This window comes from Theropithecus gelada, chromosome 20 (assembly GCF_003255815.1).
Source record: "Theropithecus gelada isolate Dixy chromosome 20, Tgel_1.0, whole genome shotgun sequence".
NCBI classification, from domain to species: domain Eukaryota; kingdom Metazoa; phylum Chordata; class Mammalia; order Primates; family Cercopithecidae; genus Theropithecus; species Theropithecus gelada.
Window position 1 is genome coordinate 50,329,966 of NC_037688.1, and position 21,344 is coordinate 50,351,309.

At 57.9% G+C, this 21,344-nt stretch overlaps 2 protein-coding genes across 2 annotated transcripts; one reads left to right on the top strand and one right to left on the bottom strand.

Moving 5' to 3' along the window:
* Positions 1 to 124: 124 nt before the first annotated feature.
* Positions 125 to 5,316, bottom strand: PRSS22 (serine protease 22). The gene is made up of 6 exons (XM_025370392.1): positions 5,175 to 5,316; positions 4,360 to 4,386; positions 3,599 to 3,770; positions 3,092 to 3,369; positions 1,249 to 1,406; positions 125 to 703 (listed from the first exon to the last, which is right to left on the bottom strand). Exons 1-6 carry the CDS (start codon positions 5,254 to 5,256, stop codon positions 467 to 469), a joined length of 954 nt encoding a protein of 317 aa, XP_025226177.1. The 5' UTR covers positions 5,257 to 5,316; the 3' UTR covers positions 125 to 466.
* A 7,598-nt stretch (positions 5,317 to 12,914) lies between these two features.
* Positions 12,915 to 20,981, top strand: PRSS27 (serine protease 27). Its single transcript, XM_025370899.1, has 6 exons — positions 12,915 to 13,336; positions 16,933 to 16,959; positions 17,578 to 17,740; positions 19,088 to 19,359; positions 19,726 to 19,895; positions 20,585 to 20,981. Exons 1-6 carry the CDS (start codon positions 13,291 to 13,293, stop codon positions 20,876 to 20,878), a joined length of 972 nt encoding a protein of 323 aa, XP_025226684.1. The 5' UTR covers positions 12,915 to 13,290; the 3' UTR covers positions 20,879 to 20,981.
* The last annotated feature ends 363 nt before the right edge of the window (positions 20,982 to 21,344 follow it).

Here is a 21,344-nt window from a genome sequence, read left to right on the forward strand (position 1 = left end):
TAGGTGGAAGCAGGGACCCAGGTGGACAGGATGGCACAGTCTCTGGCCAGGCCAACATCCAACCCCTACCTTAACCCCCTCTGGACCCTTGCTTTCCAGTGTCCCCAGGCATGGGAAAAACAGACATTGCAGAATAAATAATTTATTGAAATTGTTGGAATAAATAAGATATGTGGGCAGGGTTACAAATAGCTATAAAAATCATTAACTTTTATAAACACAAAAGCAATGGGGCCCGGGGCGGGACCGGAAGTCGTGGGGCGGGGCCTGAGGCCTTCGAGGCGGGGCCTGAGGCCGTCGGGCGGGGCGGGGCGGGGAGGGGTCTCCTTTCCGCAGCAGCCATCCGGGTCCCCAGAGGTAGTTGGACCTATTTACAGCGGGGGAATCCGCCCGAGGCCGTCGCAGATCCAGATCCAGATCTGGGTTTGGCCGTCTTTCAGATCCGAGCCCCGCGACCCGCTGCGCCCTAGGAGCGCGCGGCCGCCCCAGAGCCGGGGCTCGGTGCCCTGAGGGCCCCACTCCCCTGAGCGCGCCCACGGAGCTGCACCCCTTGCACGATCTTCTCCACCCAGGAGCGGTGCGCAGAGAGGCTGATGTAGACCCCGGGCCTGTTGCGCTCGGCACAGCCCTCGCCCCAGCTGATGATGCCGGCCAGCAGCCAGGCGCCGTCCACCTGGCACATGAGGGGGCCCCCGGAGTCGCCCTGAAGAGAGGAGGCGAGGTTAGGAACCCCCGTGGCACAGGGGGTGGCAGAATCCAGGGCCCGTGCCCTGTCAGGGAGCAGATGAGCCCCGGGAGCCCATTTCTCCTTCCTGGGGGAGACAGGACCTGAGTGCCACCCAAGAGAAGTGCCTGGCGACAGAGTAGGAGCTGCAGCCAGGCCTTAAGACGGCCAGGCCTTAAGACATCCAGGCCCAGGTGCTGCTGCTGCACTATCTGACTGTCTTCCAGACAGTCCCAGAGCTAGAGCTGGCTCTGGGTACTGAGGCGTGGGAAACCCCATGAAGGGAATGCAAGCTCCCGGAGGGCGAGGTGGTGCAGCTGGATGCCCAGTTTAATGTCTGAACAAAAAAGTGAGTGACTGAGCCAGGCTGAGGCTGGCTCTATGGGGACCGGGGGCTGTCAGGCACAGCCAGTTCTGGGGAGGAGGCCAGGGAGAGGTGGTGATGCCCAGTGGGGACAGGGGTGATGCTGGCTCCTTCTCGAGGCCCTCCTGGCCAGGGGTGGGGGGCTTGGGGGGGGGCTCACCAAACAAGCATCCCGCTCCCCCTCTAAGTAGCCAGCACACAGCATGTCCTCAGTGATGGCTTCGTGTCCTGCTCCCCGCCAGTACAGGCGGCTGCAGACTTCCGAGTCGATGATAGGAACTTTCAGCTTCTGCAGGGTCTGAGGGTGGGGCAAGGGCACTGAGAGGAAGGAGGACAGAATCAGGCTTGGGGGTCTTCCCTCCTCGTTGCCTCCTCAAAGGACTATCCCCCCTGACCACCATTCCTCTCAGCAGCGGTGCTCAAAGGCTAACAGATTAGCTCTATCAGGCTCTCCCAAGATGCCTTCAGAAAATCGAAATTCCAGATCTTCACCTCTGGCCCTGCTGAATCAGAACATGAATGTGAAACCTAAGACCCTGCCTGCCTCTTTAATAAATTTTCTGATATCCACAGATGGTTAGAGCCTTTCCTGTCTCAGACACTGCATTACTTCATCCAGCACTGGGACTGCTATAGAGGAAGTGTTCAATAAATGTCTTCTCAATGCTGAAAATTACCAGGACCTGAGGGATCCCCACACCTTGCCTGGAGCTGGTCTACAGACTGTGGTCTGCAGATTGTGGACTGAAAGTCTGCAATTCTAGCTCTTGAAGAAGCCCCTACAGAGATTATGGGGAGGCTGAAACCTCAGAGTCAGTGGGATCCCCATACACCTGAGCTAGTGTCATTTCTCTTAATTATTCTGGAATCTGGTTAAATTTTCATCTGTCTTACACTTTGTTCTTACTTAGTCTCTATCTCTCTCTCTCAAACTCTCTCTTCCAGGTCTTCATTGTATCCTCATTTCTGCCTGTATGTTTCTTTTCCTTGGCCCAGTCTCTATCATCCACCTGCCTGTCGATCTGTCATCTACCTTTCTCTCGCTGCTTCCCTGCTTCTTGCTTTATGTAATCTAGTTTGAGTTTCAAGATGATGTTTTCCAAACCTCCAGAGGTGGTTTGAAAATTGTATTTTACAATTAAGGAGGCTGCATTTTCTCCTGAGAATTTTGCCCACAATTATGGCATGCTGCCACCAGGGGGTGCCTGTTCCCACTCTGGAATCAGACCTCTTTTTACATTCACCCTGTATTCAGCTTAGTCCCACACACACCTCCTTTCAGCCATTCCTATGTCGATGAATTGTATAGCTTCACGGGTCTGGCTGTTGCCTCAAAACATAGCTAAAGATACTTTTGAAGTAGAAATGAGGGCGGTCACAGTGGCTCACACCTGTAATCCCAGCACTTCAGGAGACTGAGGCTGGTGGACTGCTTGAGCCCAAGAGTTCAAGACCAGACTGTCTAACATGGAAAAACCCTGTCACTACAAAAAATACAAAAATTAGCCAGGTGTGGTGGCGCACACCTGTAGTCCCAGCTACCTGGGAGACAGAGGTGAGAGGGTCACTTGAGCCTGGGAGGCAAAGGCTGCAGTGAGTTATGATCACACCACTGCACTCCAGCCTGGGTGACAGAGTAAGACCCTATCTCAAAAAAAAAAAAAAAAAAAAAAAAAAAAGGAAGAAGAAGAAAAGAAGGAGACAGAGAGGGAGAGGAAGAGGAAGAAGGGGGAGGAGGGGGAGGAGGATGAAGACGAGGAGGGGGAGGAGGAGGAAGACGAGAAAGAGGAGGAAGAAGAAGAAAGAGAAAGAAAAGAAAAGAGAAATGGCCTGAAATTGCCCACCGAGGTTTCTTCTGGATTGCAACCTATCTTTTCTTCCATCTGTGTCATGCTGTGCCTCTGGCCTCCACTTTTTGTTGCTCATGGTGTCTGTGTCCCTAAGTATCTGCCATCCTCTGTCCCCATCCACCCCCAACCACCTTGGAGAGAAAGACGCCGCACCTCCATCTTGGATGCTCCCCCAGCCTGAGATCCAGCAGTGCGTATTTGGAGGGAGGTGGATAGAAGCATCAGGCAGGCAGATGGGCAGGACCCGCTCCGAGAACTGTATGGAGTGCTCGAGACGCACCAGGGCAATGTCCGCACGGGCACCCTCCTTCCAGGAATACATAGGGTGGGGCTGCACCCAGGCAACACCCACCTTCTGGGACCGAGAGCCAGGATTCCCCAGCTGCCAGGCTCCCAGCAGCACAGAGAACAGGGATGGCTTGTTCAGGTTGCTGGAAGGAAAGAGAAGAGGAGGATCAGCCAGGAGGGTCTAGGAGGAGGTACCTGGGGGAACAGCAGGGGTGTGAAGGTGCCTGAAGGCAGGAGAGGCTTCTAGGTAAAATCGAGAGGCACCAAGATTGAACAGAGGCCCAGAAGCAGAGCCCGTGAAGGGAGTCCAGGACCTGGGGCACAAAACCTAGGGCCTTGGAGAATCAAGTGTCCCAGGCTGGCTATACATACTCCTTGAAACAGTGGGCAGCAGTGATCACCCAGCGGCTGGTGAGCAGGGAGCCGGCGCAGTGGTGGGTCCCATTCTTCTGGATGCTCACGACCCAGGGCCACTCGTTGTCAGTGCTGTCCTCGCCGCCCACAACCCGGTTCAGCTGCTGGGGCTTCCCACAGGCTGGGGGAACTGGAGGGGACGGTCAAGTTTTGTTATCTCCAGCTTCCTACAACCCACCCTCGGAATCCCAATCCCTAGGCCTGCACCCCAAGCTCTGCCCACAGCCCAAGCTCCATTCATGCCCCCAAGCTCCACCCACATCCCAAGTTCTACCTGCACTGCAAGCTCCACCCACACCCCAAGCTCTACCCACACACTAAGCTCCACCTGCACCCCAACCCAACCCACACCCCAAGCTCCACCCACCTCCCAGTCCCTTCCCTCCCTCCATCGTCACTCTCTGCTGGTCCTCCCCTGGCCCTGGCCCTGGCCCTCCCACTCCCTCCCTGTCAGCTGCACCTGGTCTCTCCCACCGCCTTTCCTTACCCTGCTTTCCACTCTGTTCACCTTCCTGGCTGTCTCTCTCCTCTGGCTCTGGCACCTCTCAAGCCTTTCTCCTTGCATTGGTGTCTCCTTCCTGCCTCCCTTCCCCTTGGGCTCTCTCCCCCTTTCACTCCAGCCCCTTTCTGACCCGTGCCCAGGGGAGGGACACATAAATACTGCCTGCGCTTGGGCCTCCTCCCCTCTCCCTCCTGTCAGAGCTGCCAGCTGCACTCACCAGGTATCCTGGCCGCATTGAGGGTGGCTGAGGGCAAGAGAAGGAAACAGTTAGGCCAGTGAGGGGCCCCAGGACCCAGTGGTGAGGGGCCTTCAATGCCCAGTGAGGAAGGGCCCCCAACGCCCAGTAAGAAGGGATCCCAGTGCCCAGTAAGGAGGGTCCCCAGCACCCAGTGAGGAGGGTCCCCCAGCGCCCAGTGAGGAGGGTCCCCCAGTGCCCAGTAAGGAGGGTCCCCAGCGCCAAGTGAGGAGGGGTCCCCCTGAGTACCTGGTGGTGAGGAACCCTTAGCCCTCCAGTGCCCAGGGAGCCCCTCAAGTCTCAACCCCAGGGCCCTTCCCGGCAGGGCATTTCCTGGGGCCTGGCCAGGCCCTGGCTGCACAGCTGTAAGCCTGCCCTCCCGCAGCTTCCCGTCCAGCCTGCCTACCGAGGACCAGGACCGGCTCCTCCGAGGGAGGCACAGGCCTGAGCCCCTGGTGCCCTCCCCTGACCTCCTGCTGCAGGAACAAAACAAAACGGTGCTGCCCCAGAGGCAAGCCGCGGAGGATGAGGAGATGGGAGAACACACGGAGGCGAGAAGGAGGAGGCGATGGCGACGCTGACAGTAACCAGAGACATAGGCGCGCTGCGTACTTGCTGTGTTTTCTGTTTAATCCTCACAGCCGCAGAAGAAACCGAGGCAGAGAGCAGTTAAGGAGCCAGAGATAAACAGAGAGCAGAAGCAGAAAGGAGATGAGAGAGGCAAGGCGGGGAGGGAGAGAGGGAGGGAGGGAGGGAGGAGGTGGGAGGGAGGAGGGAGGAGCAGCCTCCAGACGTACCTGTCCACGCCAGCAGCAGCAGGGAGGTGAAGGTGCCAAGACAGCCCCCACCCAGGGATGCGGGGCCTCCAGAAACCACCATGGCTGGTGGGGCGGGGGAGCGGGCAGCAGGCTCGAGAGACCCAGGGCGATGCGGGTCAGGGTGTGTAGGTTCCCTGCAGGTCGCCCCAGGTTTTATCCCGGGAGGCGGAATGCCGTCAGACCAGTCCCGAGGTGGCTCCCGCGGCCACTCTGGCTGTGGGTCATGGGCAGGGGGCGGGGCTGCGGGGAGGAAGCCAGCCGCTACAGGGCCCTGGGGGGGCTTTAGTTGAGACCCCAGGCTCCAGCTGTGGGTCCAGGATGTGGCCTCCGGAAGGGCAGGGGAGGGGGCTCGGCCCAGTGGTCCCTGACATTGACTGTCTAGGGGCAGAGAAAGGTCCCAGGGCACTGAAAGGAAGGGGTTCCGGGCTGGGGAGGGCCTGGGTTTGGAGTGGTTGAAGTCTGGGGTACTGAGTGTTGGGGGGTGCTAAGGCCTTAGGGATCTAGGGGGTGCCCGAGGCTCAGTAAGGGCACCCACCTGCAGGGGCCCGGGCCCCTGTGACTCAGTCCAGAGACCTGGCGCAACCCGGGGCTCGGGAATCCCGTTAACCCACTTCCCGAAAGCTGTGAATCAGGTGAGTGGCGACCTTGGTGGCCTCCTGGTGGCCGCCCTCCTGTCATTTCTGCAGGCGGGCCTCAGCCCTGCCATTCAGACACCTGAGGAATCACCTCACTTGGAGTCCTGGGAAGGGGAGGAGCCCATGGGCACCAGGGCGCAGCCAAGCAGCGGGGTTGAAAGAGGAGGAGCCCCGGGAAGGGCTGGGGCTTCCAGGATTCAAAGAGCTGCTGGACTGGGTTGTGCCGAGCCGGGTCCTGGCCTGGGAGTGGATTCCCGGTTCTTCCTCCCAGCGGCTGCGGCAATGGCAAGCCGGGGTTGAATCCTGTGAGACCTTCCCTGACTCAGTGCCCTGCAGCGCCCCACACTTGGGACACTCTGACACTCCCACCCAAGCAGGGCAGGCTTCCTCCTCTACAAAGAGGCAGGAGCCTGTGCCCCTTCACCAGTTCAATCAACAAGCCTCCAGCAGGGCCCTTGCTGGGGGGGAATTAAAAACAATCATAGCGTCTGGGCGCAGTGGCTCATTCCTGTAATCCCAGCACTTTGGGAGGCCAAGGCGGACAGATCATGAGGTCAGGAGTTCAAGACCAGCCTGGCCAACATAGTGAAACCCCGTCTCTACTAAAAATAGAAAAAAAATCAGCCAGGCATGGTGGCAGGCGCCTTTAGTCCCAACTACTTCGGAGGCTGAGGCAGGAGAATTGCTTGAACCTAGGAGGCAGAGGTTGCAGTGAGCTGCGATCGCGCCACTGCACTCCAGCCTGGGTGACAGAGTAAGACTGTTTCAAAAAAAAAAAAAAAAAAAACCATAGCAGTGAATATGTATATGATAAATATATTTATATAAATGTAATATCTATAGAATAGAGCAAACATTTAGGGCCGGGCGCGGTGGCTCAAGCCTGTAATCCCAGCACTTTGGGAGGCCGAGACAGGCGGATCACGAGGTCAGGAGATTGAGACCATCCTGGCTAACACAGTGAAACCCCGTCTCTACTAAAAAATACAAAAAAAAAAAAACAAAAAACTAGCCGGGCGAGGTGGCGGGCGCCTGTAGTCCCAGCTACTGGGGAGGCTGAGGCAGGAGAATGGCGTAAACCCGGGAGGCGGAGCTTGCAGTGAGCTGAGATCCGGCCACTGCACTCCAGCCTGGGCGACAGAGCGAGACTCCGTCTCAAAAAAAAAAAAAAAAAAAACATTTAGGAGTGCCATGCATTGCCTCACCTAATCCTCAAATGTCCTTATTATTCCCACTCTGCAGATGAGGAAACTGAGGCAGCTTATGGCGGTTAAGTGACTTGCCCAAGATTGCTGGGTGAGTGATGGAGCCGGAACTGCACACCGACTCTGGGGGTGGCTGCTCGGACAGCCCCCAGGGGGGCTTTGGAAGCCTGGAGGAGGTGCCTCACCCTGCCTGGGGTGAGCCCCACCTTGTTCCCTGCTCCGACTCCCGGGTTTACGCTATTCTCCTGCCTCAGCCTCCCGAGTAGCTGGGACTACAGGTGCCCGCCACCTCGCCCGGCTAGTTTTTTGTATTTTTTAGTAGAGACGGGGTTTCACCGTGTTAGCTAGGATGGTCTCGATCTCCTGACCTCGTGATCCGGCCGTCTCGGCCTCCCAAAGTGCTGGGATTACAGGCTTGAGCCACCGCCCCCGGTCGAAAATCCATTTATTAATAAAACCACACAGCTCCTCAACAGGTAGCATCAAAGAAAGCTCCAAAAGTCTTTGAAGTCTTCACTTCTCTGTGACCACCAATACTAAACTACTGTGACCAACAATCCTAAAGCTATTATAACATGATCCTTACCCAACGCTGATTAAGTCCGACATCAAAGGACCTGCCTTAAACCAAACCCCAAAACCTCAATATCTCAACTTTGCCCTCCCACCTCCACTCTACAATGACTCTTTCAAGACGTGCTTCCCCTTAGCATGATAAGCAACAGCCCAGTTTTGTCTTATCAGTTGCTTGCTTTAATGCTATTTCCAGGAGCCAGCATTTGATAAGGGGACCAGGACCAACATGGTCGGCTGTGTCCAATCAGGTAGGATGAAGCACTGGAGTAAATTTCCCTGAAGAGGTGGGCACTGTCTGCCAACAAGAAAGGGGAATGCAGGGAGCTGAGATCGCCCCACGGCACTCCAACCTTGGTGACAGAGGGAGACTCTCAAAAAATAATAATAATAAATAAACATTTAAAAAGCAGGGGATGGGGGTGGGGCGGGGGGCCGGAGAGGCAGGCGTCAGTGTTTGCTAAAGAAACCGACGCCCAGCAGAGAGTTAAATGTTTTGCCCAAGGTCAGGCAAAGAGTTGGCAGGAGGTCTAGAGAATACAGGCTTCCTCATCTAAACTCCAGCTTTTCCGCCCAAGCAGGGCATGCCCTGGGGCCAACCCCTCCAGGAAGCCTGGGTAGTCTCCTTCCCTGCATTTCCCCAGGGGCTGCTGCCTCAAGGTGACTCAGAAGGAAGCTGTTGTCTCTAGTTCCTCCTCACCAATCCAGCTGATCTTAGGATCAGGAAAAATATAAGCTAATTGTCCGGTGGTTAATTAACTCCAGCCAACTAATGATCTCAACTTGCCGCGGATACCCAGCCAGCAGAAAAGCAGTTAACTGCCCGAGGGATGCCCGGAAGACCGGCCGAGCCAACTTCCGGCCGCAGAGGCTGCCGGGCAGGGGTTATGGCGGCCGCCAGAGTGAGCCTGCGCGGTGTCCGGGGCCACTTGGGGCACTGCGGATGGACAGCGTTGGTAGTCAATACCAGGGACCTAAGTGCGGGCAGGGCGCGGCCCCTCGGCCCCCCAGACCCCTGCCGCCGCGCCTGTGCCGGGCCGTGCCCAAAATATCAGGAAAAGCGTGTCAGTCCTCCTTGTGGGAGGAGAAGAGGCCTAGCGGCCGAGCCCGGGCGCCTCCTGTCCCCAACTGCTCATTGGCCTGTGTCTGTCGCCCCCCGGTGGCCGCGTGAGGGACTGGAGCCCGGCTTTCTTCTCCCGTTGGCCTCTTTCCTCTTCCTGGCTTTGCGTGTCCCGACCACTAAAAGCCCCAAACATGACGAAGTAAAATGAGTACCGTCAAAAACCGCATCTGAGGACAGTGCTGGATTCGCTAGAGCGCATGGTTAAATTTTCAGACGTTTTGCAAGCTGGGTGTTAAATACATTTTTTGACGTCTTTGTTAAATAAATTTTATAAGCCTACAATTAAATACATTATATATTTTTTTAAAAAGGTAGAGGCCGGCGCGGTGGCTCACGCCTGCAATCCTAGCACTTTGGGAAGCTGAGGCTGGTGGATCACCTGAGGTCAGGAGTTCAAGACCAACCTGGGCAACACGGTGAAACCCCGTCTCTACTAAAAAAATGCAAAAAAATTAGCTGGGCATGGTGGCGGGCGCCTGTAGTCCCAGCTACTCGGGAGGCTGAGGCAGGAGAATGGCGTGAACCGGGAGGCGGAGCCTGCAATGAGCCGAGATCATGCCACTGCACTCCAGCCTGGGCAACAGAGCGAGACTCCGTCTCAACAAAAAACAAAAAACAAAAAACGAACATACTATAACTTAAAGAAACAAACCAAAACAAAACAAAACAAAACACCACCAGGCGTGGTGACTCATGCCTGTAATCCCAGCACTTTTGGAGGCCGAGGCGGTGGATCGCCTGGGGTCAGGAGTTCAAGACCAGTCTGAACAACACGGTGAAACCCTGTCTCTACTAAAAATACAAAAATTAGCCAGGCATGGTGGCGGGCGCCTGTAGTCCCAGCTACTCGGGAGGCTGAGGCAGGAGAATGATGTAAACCCGGGAGGCGGAACTTGCAGTGAGCTGAGATCCGGCCACTGCACTCCAAGCTGGGCGACAGAGTGAGACTCCGTCTCAAAAAAAAAAAAAAAAAAAAGAATGGACTTGAATATTAATAACTAAGGGCCTCTGGCCAAGTGCAGTGGCTCATGCCTGTAATCTCACTTTGAGAGGCCAATGCAGGCAGATTACATGAAGTTAGGAGTTTGAGACCAGCCTGGGAAATATGGTGAAACCCTGGCTCTACTAAAATTACAAAAATTAGCTAGGTGTAGTGGTGGGCACCTGTAATCCCAGGTACTCAGGAGGCTGAGGCAGGAGAATTGTTTGACCCTGGGAGACAGAGGATGGAGTGAGCCAAGATCACACCACTGCACTCCAGCCTGAGTGAGAGAGCAAGACTGTGTCTCCAAAAATAATAATAATAATAATAATAATTAAGGGCATTTTTAGAAGTTGGATTATCTTCAATATTTAGTCATTAATTTTCTCTTAAAAATTTGGGAAACATTTTGCCTATTCCTCAAAAAATTAAATGAAGAATTACCATTTGATCCAGCAATTCCACTTCTGGGTATAGTCACAAAAGAATTGAAAGCAGTGTCTAAAAGAGATATCTGTACACCCAAGTTCACGCATCATTATTCACAATAGCCAAAAGGTGGAAACAGGCTGGGCACGGTGGCTCACGCCTATAATCCCAGCACTTTGGGAGGCTGAGGCGGGTGGATCACCTGAGGTCGGGAGTTCGAGACCAGCCTGGCCAATATGGCGAAACTCTGTCTCTACTAAAAATACAAAAATTAGCTGGGCGTGGTGGCATGTACCTGCAATCCCAGCTACTTGAGGGGCTGAGACAGGAGGAACGCTTGAATCTGGGAGGCAGAGGTTGCAATGAGCCGAGATTGTGCCACTGCACTCCAGCCTGGGCAACAGAGTGAGATTCTGTCTCAAAAACAAACAAACAAACAAAAAAACCATAAAAATCTTTCTGGATTTTAATGCCCTCTTCATTTGTTTGGTGGTTGCTGTGAGGAAGGGGCCTGTTCTCAGCCTTGGGTCTGTGGGCTCCAGGCACAGGGACATGGAGGCAAGTCTGGGTTCCTGATTCTCTAATCGCCGGCGTGGCTGTGCCTTGTTCCTCAGGAGCCCAGCTTTCCCTGTCGTCCTCTTGACTTTTGTCACTTGCTTGAATTTAAGGCGGAGCCACCCTTAGAGGAATGGGCTTAAAAGGAGGGTTAGGGAGCAGACACCAAGGAACACAGAGAAAGGTGCCAAGAGGAAGTAGTTACCTGAGAGGCTCTAAGACTGCCTCTGAGAGCCCACCAGTGACCCGACCTTTGGGTGCTGGAGAAATGTGGTCACCCAGACACTTTGAAACACTTTCTGTGGTTTATAATAATAATAATTATTATTATTAATTTTTTTTTTTTTTTTTGAGACGGGGTCTCACTGTCTCCCAGGCTGGAGTGCAGTGGTGTAATCTTGTGTCCCTACCATCTCCGCCTCCCGGGTTCAAGTGATTCTCCTGCCTCAGTCTCCTGAGTAGCTAGGATCACAGGCGCCCACCACCATGTCCGGCTAATTTTGTATTTTAGTAGAGACGGGGTTTCACCATGTTGGCCAGGCTGGTCTCGAACTCCTGACCTCAGGTGATCCGCCTGCCTTGGCCTCCCAAAGTGCTGGGGTTACAGGTGTGAGCCACTGCACCTGGCCCATCGCGGTTTATAATTAGAGATTTGTCTGCTAAATGATGTCCTGTCCTCTCCCTCACACTGTGAGGTGAGGTCTGTTTGAGTCACGTCTGTATTCCCCAAACCTGGGACAGTATTGGGCTCAAATCCGTTCAGAAATGATTGACTGAATGAATGAATAAATGAATGAATACGTTTGGACTCTCCTCTACCCACTCCGCCCTCCCTCGTTCCCTCCAGCCCCCCAGGGACTGCCCTGCCCGCCTCCCACCCCCGACCCGGGAACTCCAGGGACTAGAGCGGGAGGGGCGGGGAGGGTGGGAGGGGGCGGTGGAGGCGGAGAGGTGGGAGGGCGGGGCTAGGGAGGGCTGCTCAGGGAGCCAGAGCCGCGACCAGGAGGCTGGGAGAGCCCCGCCCGTGCCCCGGACGTCTGCGCCGCGCCCCGCGCCCACCAGAGGGCAGCACCACGAGGCGCGCGGACAAGGCTGAGACGGGAACGGCCTCAACCCCTAGCCCCGCCCGGAGCCGCCCGGGGAAACTGAGGCCCGGCGCCCCGCCCACGAGTACACACCAGGCGCCGGCGGGGAAACTGAGGCCCAGTGCCCCCGACCCCGCGGCCCAGCCCCACTCTGGCTCTGACGTCAGCTCCGTGCTCCAAATAACTTCCTCCCCGAGCCTCTTACGCCGCGGCGCCGCGCCCAGAGCCAGGCGGCAACACCGAGACTGTCACCACTGCCCGGCCTTCCCGGAGCCGCTTCCGCCCCGCCTGATGCCGGGAAGCACCCGTCCTACCCGAGGGACGGCAGCCGGGGCCAGGGTCAGCCGCCTGGGCCGGGTTGGCGCGCGCCTGGGGGGCTTCTGGGGCCTGGTGTCCCGGGAGGAGGGTCGCTGCGGCCAACCCCGCACCCCGCCCCATGTCCCATCGCCTCCCCTGCCCTTGGCCCCACAAACACCCCTGGCCCTGACTTTCTTTTTTTTTTTTTTTTTTGAGACGGAGTCTCGCTCTGCCGCCCAGGCTGGAGTGCAGTGGCCGGATCTCAGCTCACTGCAAGCTCCGCCTCCCGGGTTCACGCCATTCTCCTGCCTCAGCCTCCTGAGTAGCTGGGACTACAGGCGCCCGCCACCGCGCCCGGCTAGTTTTTTGTATTTTTTAGTAGAGACGGGGTTTCACCGTGTTAGCCAGGATGGTCTCGATCTCCTGACCTCGTGATCCGCCTGTCTCGGCCTCCCAAAGTGCTGGGATTACAGGCTTGAGCCACCGCGCCCGGCCACCTGGCCCTGACTTTCCCACCAGCGCTGCCCAGCCCCACTGTGTTCAGTCGGCGCTTAATAAAATACTGAATGAGGCCGGGCGCGGTGGCTCATCCCTGTAATCCCAGCACTTTGGAAGGCTGAGGACCGATCACGATGTCAGGAGATCGAGACCAGCCTGGCCAACATGGTGAAACCCCGTCTCTACTAAAATACAAAAAATTAGCCGGGCGTGTTGGCGGGTGACTTTAGTCTCAGCTACTCTGGAAGCTGAGGCAGGAGAATGGCTTGAACCCGGGAGGCGGAGCTTGCAGTGAACCGAGATTGGCTCCAGCCTGGGCGACAGAGCAAGACTCCACCTCAAAAAATTAAAAATAATAATAATAATAATAATGAATGAAGCTGGACGGACTTTGCGTGCACCGCGGTCAGCTTGGGGTCTGCTGGGTGTTCAGGGTCCAGGAACCAAGGCCAACGGCACCTCGCGCCGCGCTGACTTGAGGGGTCTGCCCGGGGGTCTCAGGGTTCAGGGCCAGGTCACAGAGGAGTCGGCTGTGGGCGCTTCCTTCTTGAGGAGAGGAGCTGGACTGGCCGGGCCAACGGGTTGGGCGGCATAGCCGGGCCTGTGCTCATCTCCAGCATAAAACTCCACTTCATGGAGCCTGCACCTCGCTCCTGCTTCAACACTTCTGCCACCGCCGACCCCAGCCCTGTGCCCCAGCCAGGCCTGAGGACATGAGGCGTCCCGCTGCGGTGCTGCTCCTGCTGCTGCTGTGTTTTGGTGAGTGACAAAGGTGCAGGGTCCGGGAGCTGCAGTCACCCAACAGGCCCCGCTGCACTGCCTGAGGCTTCAGCTCAGCCCCCTACTCCCTGGGACAGGCCAGGGCTGTGGGACAGGCCATCCCTCCTGCCCCTGAGCAGGTGGAAGGCTCTAGATGTGTCAACTGGGGAGCCCAAAGTGGGGAGGGCAGGGTGGGAGGTGTGCGCACAGGCCGCAGAGGACCCCACTGCCATAACTGGGCAAGGCCTCCTCCCATGCCTCTCCGTGGGCTCTGGTGTGCCAGCTCTGGCCAGGCTCCCTGCTTCCTGCCACTTCATTCTCTCCAGCCTCTCCCCCCATTCTCTAGGTGAGGACAGAAGCCTCGTATGTGCAGGATGTGAACTCAGGCTCCAAGTGCCTGGACCATCATTCTTGGGGTGGGAGGGTGGCCGAGCCAGGGCTCCTGCCTGTGCCTGGAAGCCCCAGCAGGCTGGCTGCGGGCTCAATAGAGAGCTGGGGGCAGGGGGTGCAGGTGGCAGAGGGCCCTGTCCCCTGCTGACAGAGGAACTGGCAATACGCCACTGTGCAGTCTCCCAGTCCTGGGTCAGTGATAGCAGGTGCCAACCAGGGGGCCCCACCTACCAGGCCCTCCCTGCAGGTCAGGACACTCTCTGTCAGGGAAACCCTCTCACATTCCTGGGCTAGCCTGGCCAGCCTGGCAGCCACCACACTTCCCTGTCCTCAAGTCACCTCCCAGGGCTGGGTCGGGTCATCCCAGGCTGCAGCTTAGCCAGGACTCCTGGCTTCCTAGTTCTCCTGGGCAGGAGGGCACCAGAGTGGCCCCTCTGGCCCGGCCTCCCCCACCCCATCCCCCCCAGCCTCCCAGCACAAGGATGATGGTGCCTTCTGAGCGAGCCATCTGCACAGGAGGTGGAAGGCAGTGACTGCCCCTGAGTGGGGTGAGGAACCAAGGTCATTGCCAAAACTCTTGGGCAATGAGTTTTGCAGTCAGTTCACCAACAGCTATGACCAGAGGCTGGACTCCTGGATGCGTCCTCACCCCCAGCCCCAGGGTGGCACCCCCACCAGGTCTTTGGCTGGCACCCACTAGAGTCCTAGGCTTCACCATCCCCACCAGCTACCAGCGAATCACAGGCCCAGGCCCCAAACAATGCTCCCGACATCCCCGGCACCCCTGTCTGTTGCTTCCAGCCCCTACAAGGCGCCCACCCTGGAGGGCTCAGCTCTCCACATCACCCATTTCCGATCAGCCCCCACAGCCACACTTGTGTCTCTCCACACATTCCCTGAGCTCAGGCCCCCCAGACGCAGCCTTTGCCTTCTTGGAGCTCCTGGGCTAAGATAAGACTTGATTCTGGCTCCAGGGTGATGTAGGCAGAGCTTCCATCAGAAGGACAGAGAGCTCGAGAGAGAGTATGGGGCTTCCAAGATAGACAATGCAAGCAGCAAGGAAGGCTTCCAGGAGGAGGCAGCATTCAGTTGGGCCTTGATCTCTAGATCAAGACTAGGACTTGGCTGGGCGCCGTGGCTCACGCCTGTAATCCCAGCACTTTGGGAGGCCGAGGTCAGGAGATCGAGTGCATGGTGAAACCCCGTCTCTACTGAAAAATACAAAAAATTAGCTGGGCGCGGTGGTGGGCACCTGTAGTCCCAGCTACTTGGGAGACTGAGGCAGGAGAATGGCGTGAACCCGGGAGGCGGAGCTTTCAGTGAGCTGAGATTGTGCCACTGTACTCCAGCCTGGGTGACACAGTGAGACTTTGTCTCAAAAAAAAAAAAAAGAAGAAGACGACTAGGATTTACAGAGACTAGGGGAAGGGCATCCAGATTGTGGGGTGAGGGGAGCAAGCACTCAGAGGCCAGAAGACTCTGCCTAAATCAGAAGTACAGGGTTACTTCAGGAAGGAAGGATCTGCACGGGGAGGAGGCATCGCTGGAGGGGGCAGTGCTCAGGCCGGGAGCATAGAGACACAGCTTCTGCAGACTCCCAGAGGGTGAGAAGGCCTGACAGTATGCGCTCTTCTGCAAGCAGGATCCTCAGGCTTGGAAGGAGCAAGGGGTCGGGGTTGGAGGGGGGGGTGCAGGGAATAACCCTCCTGGGGGTGTTTGCATTTTAAAAGGGCACCTAATTAGCACAAATTAATGAGCAGAGCATCCAGGGCAGACTCTCCATTTCCCGTTGCTCCTGACCCCGCGTCTGCAGGGCACCCCTTTGCCTGCCCTGCCCCTTCTCTACCTCCTCCTCCTGCCCATCCACAGCTGCCCCCTCGCCGCTTGCTGCTTTATTGTCCAGCACCCCCCAGGGGTGTCTCTGCCCACCAATGGTGTTAGGGAAGGTGCCCCCCAGACTGTGAGGCAGACAGGAAGGAAGAGGATGCCGTAAAAACCCTCGGGGTGCTTGAGCAGCACTCCATGGCCACTTCCTGTCCCCACAGCCCCTTGACTTCAGGGAACTGGTTATCTTTTCCAGGCAGAGCGAAGACATTGTCCATAGCAGCTAGCCTGGGTCCCAGAAGGCACTGGAGGTTAAGGGGAAGCTGAGGGCCGAGATGTGGGGAGGTGCCTGTTCTAACCCCCGCCCAGCTACGGGCAAATCTGCCCCCACAGAAGCAGACGCACAGAGTGCAGGGGTGGTGAGAGGACTCAAGGCCAGGCAGTTCCAGGCTTTGCTACCCCTGCGGCTGTACACTGTGGTCCTGACTGGGGTCTCCAAGCTGGGGTAGAGGCTCCAGTGTTTGGTTAAAGACCCAGCAAGAGGTCCTTTGTGTCCTGGGTGTGGGAGGCAATGGATCCCAGAAAATATGTCCCCATTCTTGGTTCCCCTGAATGATCCCATACCTTACTTCTCTTCCTGGCCCCTCACCTTATCCGCCCCAAAGTCCCCCTTGCACAGTCCAGCAGGGGGTCCTGGGTCTCGCCTGCAGAGCCTGTTGCATGCCTGGGAGAGGGGTCAGCTCTTGGGACTCTGGAATCTTGACAAGGCTGATCTCTGGCGGCCAATGCAGACCACTGTACCTTCTCTACCCCCCTGAGGCCAGGGAGAAGCCTGTGGGGCTCAGGCCTCAGCCTCAGGACCAAAGTGAGACTTGGGGAAGGAGACCTGCCCATTCTGGAGCAGACTGTGAGAGAGCCTGGGCAGCTCAAATGCAGAGACAGTTCCTGGGCCTCTTCTGCTCCAAGCTGTTCCAGGAGAAAAGGCCAACCCCACAGTGTCAGGGCTGAAGGCTGGACCCTCCCCAGAAACTTCCAGACAAGGATGGGTGGGGAGTGTGGAGAGAGAGAACCCTTGCCAGGATGAGAAGGGGACATCTAGCCTGGGGATCCCTTCACTGGCACCTCCTGACCGGCTCCCCATGTGGCAAGGAGCACCCACCCTTGCAGATAAGCTCTGGCCCATGGGCCTGGGCCTGAGCATATGGCAGAGCCAGCCCTGGGGGGAAACTGCAGGCCCTTGGGCTCTCCTGTGAGGTTCCTCTGTGGACTGTCCTTCTGGAGTCCTCCGGAGCAGGGGAGGGTCAGTGGAGAGGGGCTGCATGGTTGGGGAGGGTAGGCCAGGCTGCAGCTGACCTGGCTGATCACCCTCTCCTGACTTCCAGGGTCTCAGGTGGCCAAGGCAGCAACAGGTAAGCACCCAAGGCCCTGGGGTGGGAGGGACAGGAGCCGGCTGGACTGAGCCAGGGACACTCACACTGAGAGGGAATTTGGAACGCAAAGGGCACTGGAGAATTCCAGAGGAGGGGAAAGTGGGGGCTGCGTGGAACTGGAGCCCAGAAAGGAGAGGAGGAGGAAGGTCCACATGGGAGCAGGATGGCCAGCACAGAGCATTGAGGCGCAGCGCAGGACAAGGGTGGCGGGGTCTGAGGATCACCCTGAAAAGTGACCGGCCCCCTCTGGGTGACTCCCTTGCAGAGGGCATGACACCCGTTCCATCCTTCCAGGTGCCTGTTTGGGTCAGGCCCTGGGACAAGACCCTTCCCCGGGTTATCTCAGTGTCTCTGTGGCCCCCACGAGGCAGCTGTTAGGTTGCCCTTCCCCACAAGGAAAGCCAGACTCGGGGGGCAACTAGGGAGGGTCTGCCTGTATCCCAGGCTGCCCAGAAGCTCAGGCCTCGGACTTCCCCAAGGTCTTCAGGCAGGTCAGGGGCAGGAGGGCCGAGGACTGGAGTGTGAGGCTGAGGGCTGAGCCTCGGCCATGGAACCAGCCCCAGTGAGCGCCCCCACCCACTCCCCATGCTCCCCCAGCCTGTGGGCACACCAGGATGCTGAACCGAATGGTGGGCGGGCAGGACGCGCAGGAGGGCGAGTCGCCCTGGCAAGTCAGCATCCAGCGCAACGGAAGCCACTTCTGCGGGGGCAGCCTCATCGCGGAGCGGTGGGTCCTGACGGCCGCGCACTGCTTCCCCAAGTGAGTCCGCCCCTCCCTGCCCCCGCCCGCAGCGCTGACAGCGCCCCGCGCGCGGCCGGTTCAGCACCGCGGACAGCGCCCGCCGCGCCAAGTCCTGCGGGTGACCTCCCTGGGGGCTCCTGGTCCAGCCCCGCCTCCTTTCCAGCCAGATGCTTCCCTTAGGTCCAACCCCAGGGCTAACTTCCAACTGCAACCGCTGCTCCCGCCCGCGGGAGGCGCCTCGCACGGCCTCCAACCCCCTCCATCCCCTCCACCCACTCCCTGTGGGTCCCTGCGGAAGCCGCCGGCAGGTTCTGCACACCGGCCTGTCCTGTCCTTTCCCCATCCCGCACACACCTCAGCTCCACGACACTTCCCGGGAGGAACTCTGCTCACAAAGCCCAAGGACCAGACAGAATGGCCCTTCCTCCCCTCACCCACCTGAGCCACCCCAGAAAGTCCTGAGCAGAGGCCAGGCCACCCAGCCCTCTGCCGTGTATGAACCACCTGGCCCCACACCTTCCGTGTGTCTCAAGTTCCTCACCTCACACCTCACCACCACAGCTCTAATTATTTTAAACCCCACATCTTTTTCTTTTTTCTTCTTGATATTTAAAAGAGTATCATGACAAAAAACCCACATCTTAAATTCAGATACTCACGGCCAGGCACGGTGGCTCATGCCCGTAATCCCACCACTTTGGGAGGCCAAGGCGGGCAGATTAGTTGAACCCAGGAGTTCAAGACCAGCCTGGGCAACATAGCAAGACCCTATGTGTACTAAAAAAAAAAAAAAAAAAAATACCCAGGTGCGGTGGTGCCTGTGGTCCCAAGTACTCAGGAAGCTGAGGTGGGAGGATGGCTTGAACCTAGGGGTTGGAGGCTGCAGTGAGCGACAATTGTGTCACTGCTCTGCAGCCTGGGTGACAGAATGAGAACTCTGTCTCTAGGGGAAAAAAAAATCGGAAACTCGGGCTGAGAGAGGGCAGGTCACCTGCCAGAGGCCCACAGGTGGTGCTGGCCCTGCTGCACCTGGAGGGTGGTTCTCTCCCAGCCAGCCTTTCAGGTAGGCACTGTGGCTGTCCCCATAGCACAGATGCGAAAGCTGCGTCACAGAGAACTTGTTAGGTGACTTCCCCAAGGCCACACAGCGGCCAGGGGTGGAGGTGGAAATCTGAGTAGGGCGGTCTGGCTTCAATGTAAACATGCATCACTGCTGCACCTGGCTGTCCTAGAAATGGCTCTCAAAGACAGCATGCAGAAAGAGGTGTGGGGCACGGTGGTGGCCAGAGAAGGAGCCCCAGCCCCTCCCGGGCCTGTCCCCACATGAGGGGCAGCCTCACACGGCCTCTCTGCTTCTCCCGCCAGCACCTCTGAGACGTCCCTGTACCAGGTCCTGCTGGGGGCAAGGCAGCTAGTGCAGCCAGGGCCGCACGCTGTGTATGCCCGGGTGAGGCGGGTGGAGAGCAACCCCCTGTACCAGGGCATGGCCTCCAGTGCCGACGTGGCCTTGGTGGAGCTGGAGGCACCAGTGTCCTTCACCAATTACATCCTCCCCGTGTGCCTGCCCGAGCCCTCGGTGATCTTTGAGACGGGCATGAACTGCTGGGTCACTGGCTGGGGCAGCTCCAGTGAGCAAGGTAAGGAAACACAGCTAGGAAATAATGAGGGATGTGCCTCAAGAAGGCCCAGGGTGGCTTGGGGGCCACTTTGAACCCACAGTCTTCCTGTTACTGTATTAATACGCACACCCGGTCTCTGTTCACATAGGTGGGGCTGAGGGGAGCAGCAGCAGACCCAGAAGGAAGAGGGGGTGAAGGGAGATGGGGACAGAAAGGGCCCAGCCTGCTGCCTGGAAGGAGGGAGGATGTCTGCCCCACAGTGCCCTAGGCCAGAGATAGTCTAAACATGAGGAAAGGGCAGGCAGGATGGAGTGGTGGTTCCGGAGGCCGTGGGTTCTTGATGAGGAAGTCTGTTGAGCCCCGGGCCGTTCTGACCCTCCCCAGACCGCCTGCCCAACCCGCGGATCCTGCAGAAACTCGCTGTGCCCATCATTGACACGCCCAAGTGCAACCTGCTCTACAGCAAAGACGCCGAATTTGGCTATCAACCTAAAACCATCAAGAATGACATGCTGTGTGCCGGCTTCGAGGAGGGCAAGAAGGACGCCTGCAAGGTGGGAGCAATGTGGTGTCCACGGGGACTCAGTCCCCGCCTCCGGGCCCAGGGCAGGGTGGGATCATGCCCTGCTCCATGGGCTGTGCATTCCACCAGCTGAGCAGCTTGCTTCGAAAAAGCAGATTCCGGGGCTGGGCGTGGTGGCTCATGCCTGTAATCCCAGCACTTTGGGAGGCTGCGGCGGGCGGATCACGAGGTCAGGAGATCAAGACCATCCTGGCTAACACGGTGAAACCATCTCTACTAAAAATACAAAAAATTAGCCAGGTGTGGTGGCGGGTGCCTGTAGTCCCAGCTACTTGGGAGGCTGAGGCAGGAGAATGGCATGAACCTGGGAGGCAGAGCTTGAAGTAAGAAGAGATCGCGCCACTGCACTCCAGCCTGGGCGACAGTGAGACTCTGTCTCAAAAAAGAAAAAGCAGATTCCTGGACCCCACCCCAGGAGTCAGTGGTTCTGGGGTGGGGCACAGGAAACTGCATTTTCAACACACACACCCCCTAGTTGATCTGGGGACACTAAAAAAATAGGCACTCTAGTCAATCGACTGGCAGAAGATGGGGAGCCGGGCATGGAGGCTCTGGGATGGAGAGAAGGAGTCCAGTGTGGAGCTACATGCCTCCTGTGCAGCTGCAACTGAGTCTCTGGGAACTCAAGGTGGGCTGACAGTGCCTCTGCATCCCCCACAGGGCGACTCAGGCGGCCCCCTGGTGTGCCTCGTGGGTCAGTCATGGCTGCAGGCTGGGGTGATCAGCTGGGGTGAAGGCTGCGCCCGGCAGAACCGCCCAGGTGTCTATATCCGTGTCACCGCCCACCACAACTGGATCCATCAGGTCATCCCCACACTGCAGTTCCAGCCAGCGAGGTCGGGCGGCCAGAAGCCAGACCCTCGGGGCCAGGAGCCCCTTGAGCAGAGCTCTGCACCCAGCCTGGCTGCCCACACCATCCTGCTGGTTCTCCCAGCGCTGCTGTTGCACCTCTGAGCCCTACCAGACTCATTTGTAAATAGTGCTCCTTCCTCCCCTCTCAAATACCGTTATTTTATTTATGTTTCCTCCAATAAAAACCCAGCCTGTGTGCCAGCTGCCCACGTGGGGATCCTTGGGCGACCCCAGCTGGTGAGGAGCTGTGAGTTGCAGAACAAGGCCCAGGCGGGAGATGTGGAGGGCTCTGGTCATCTTTGAATCAGCGGAAGGGAGCTGCAGCTGGTGTCTGAGGCGAGGGCGGCACCAGAGCATGGGACCCCTGTCATGCGCCTCGCACAGGAGGCCCCCTGCTGCCACCTGTTCCTCTGTTCCCTCACCTCGAAGGCCGCCCCAGGGTGGACACTGCGGACAGCGACAGACACATGTGGAAAGGCCCTCAGGGCCATGCAGGAGCCGTGCCTGGGGGAGAGGAGGGCATGGAGGGGCTGGCTGGGCAGGGGCACCTCAGCCTCCCAAGCCTGCA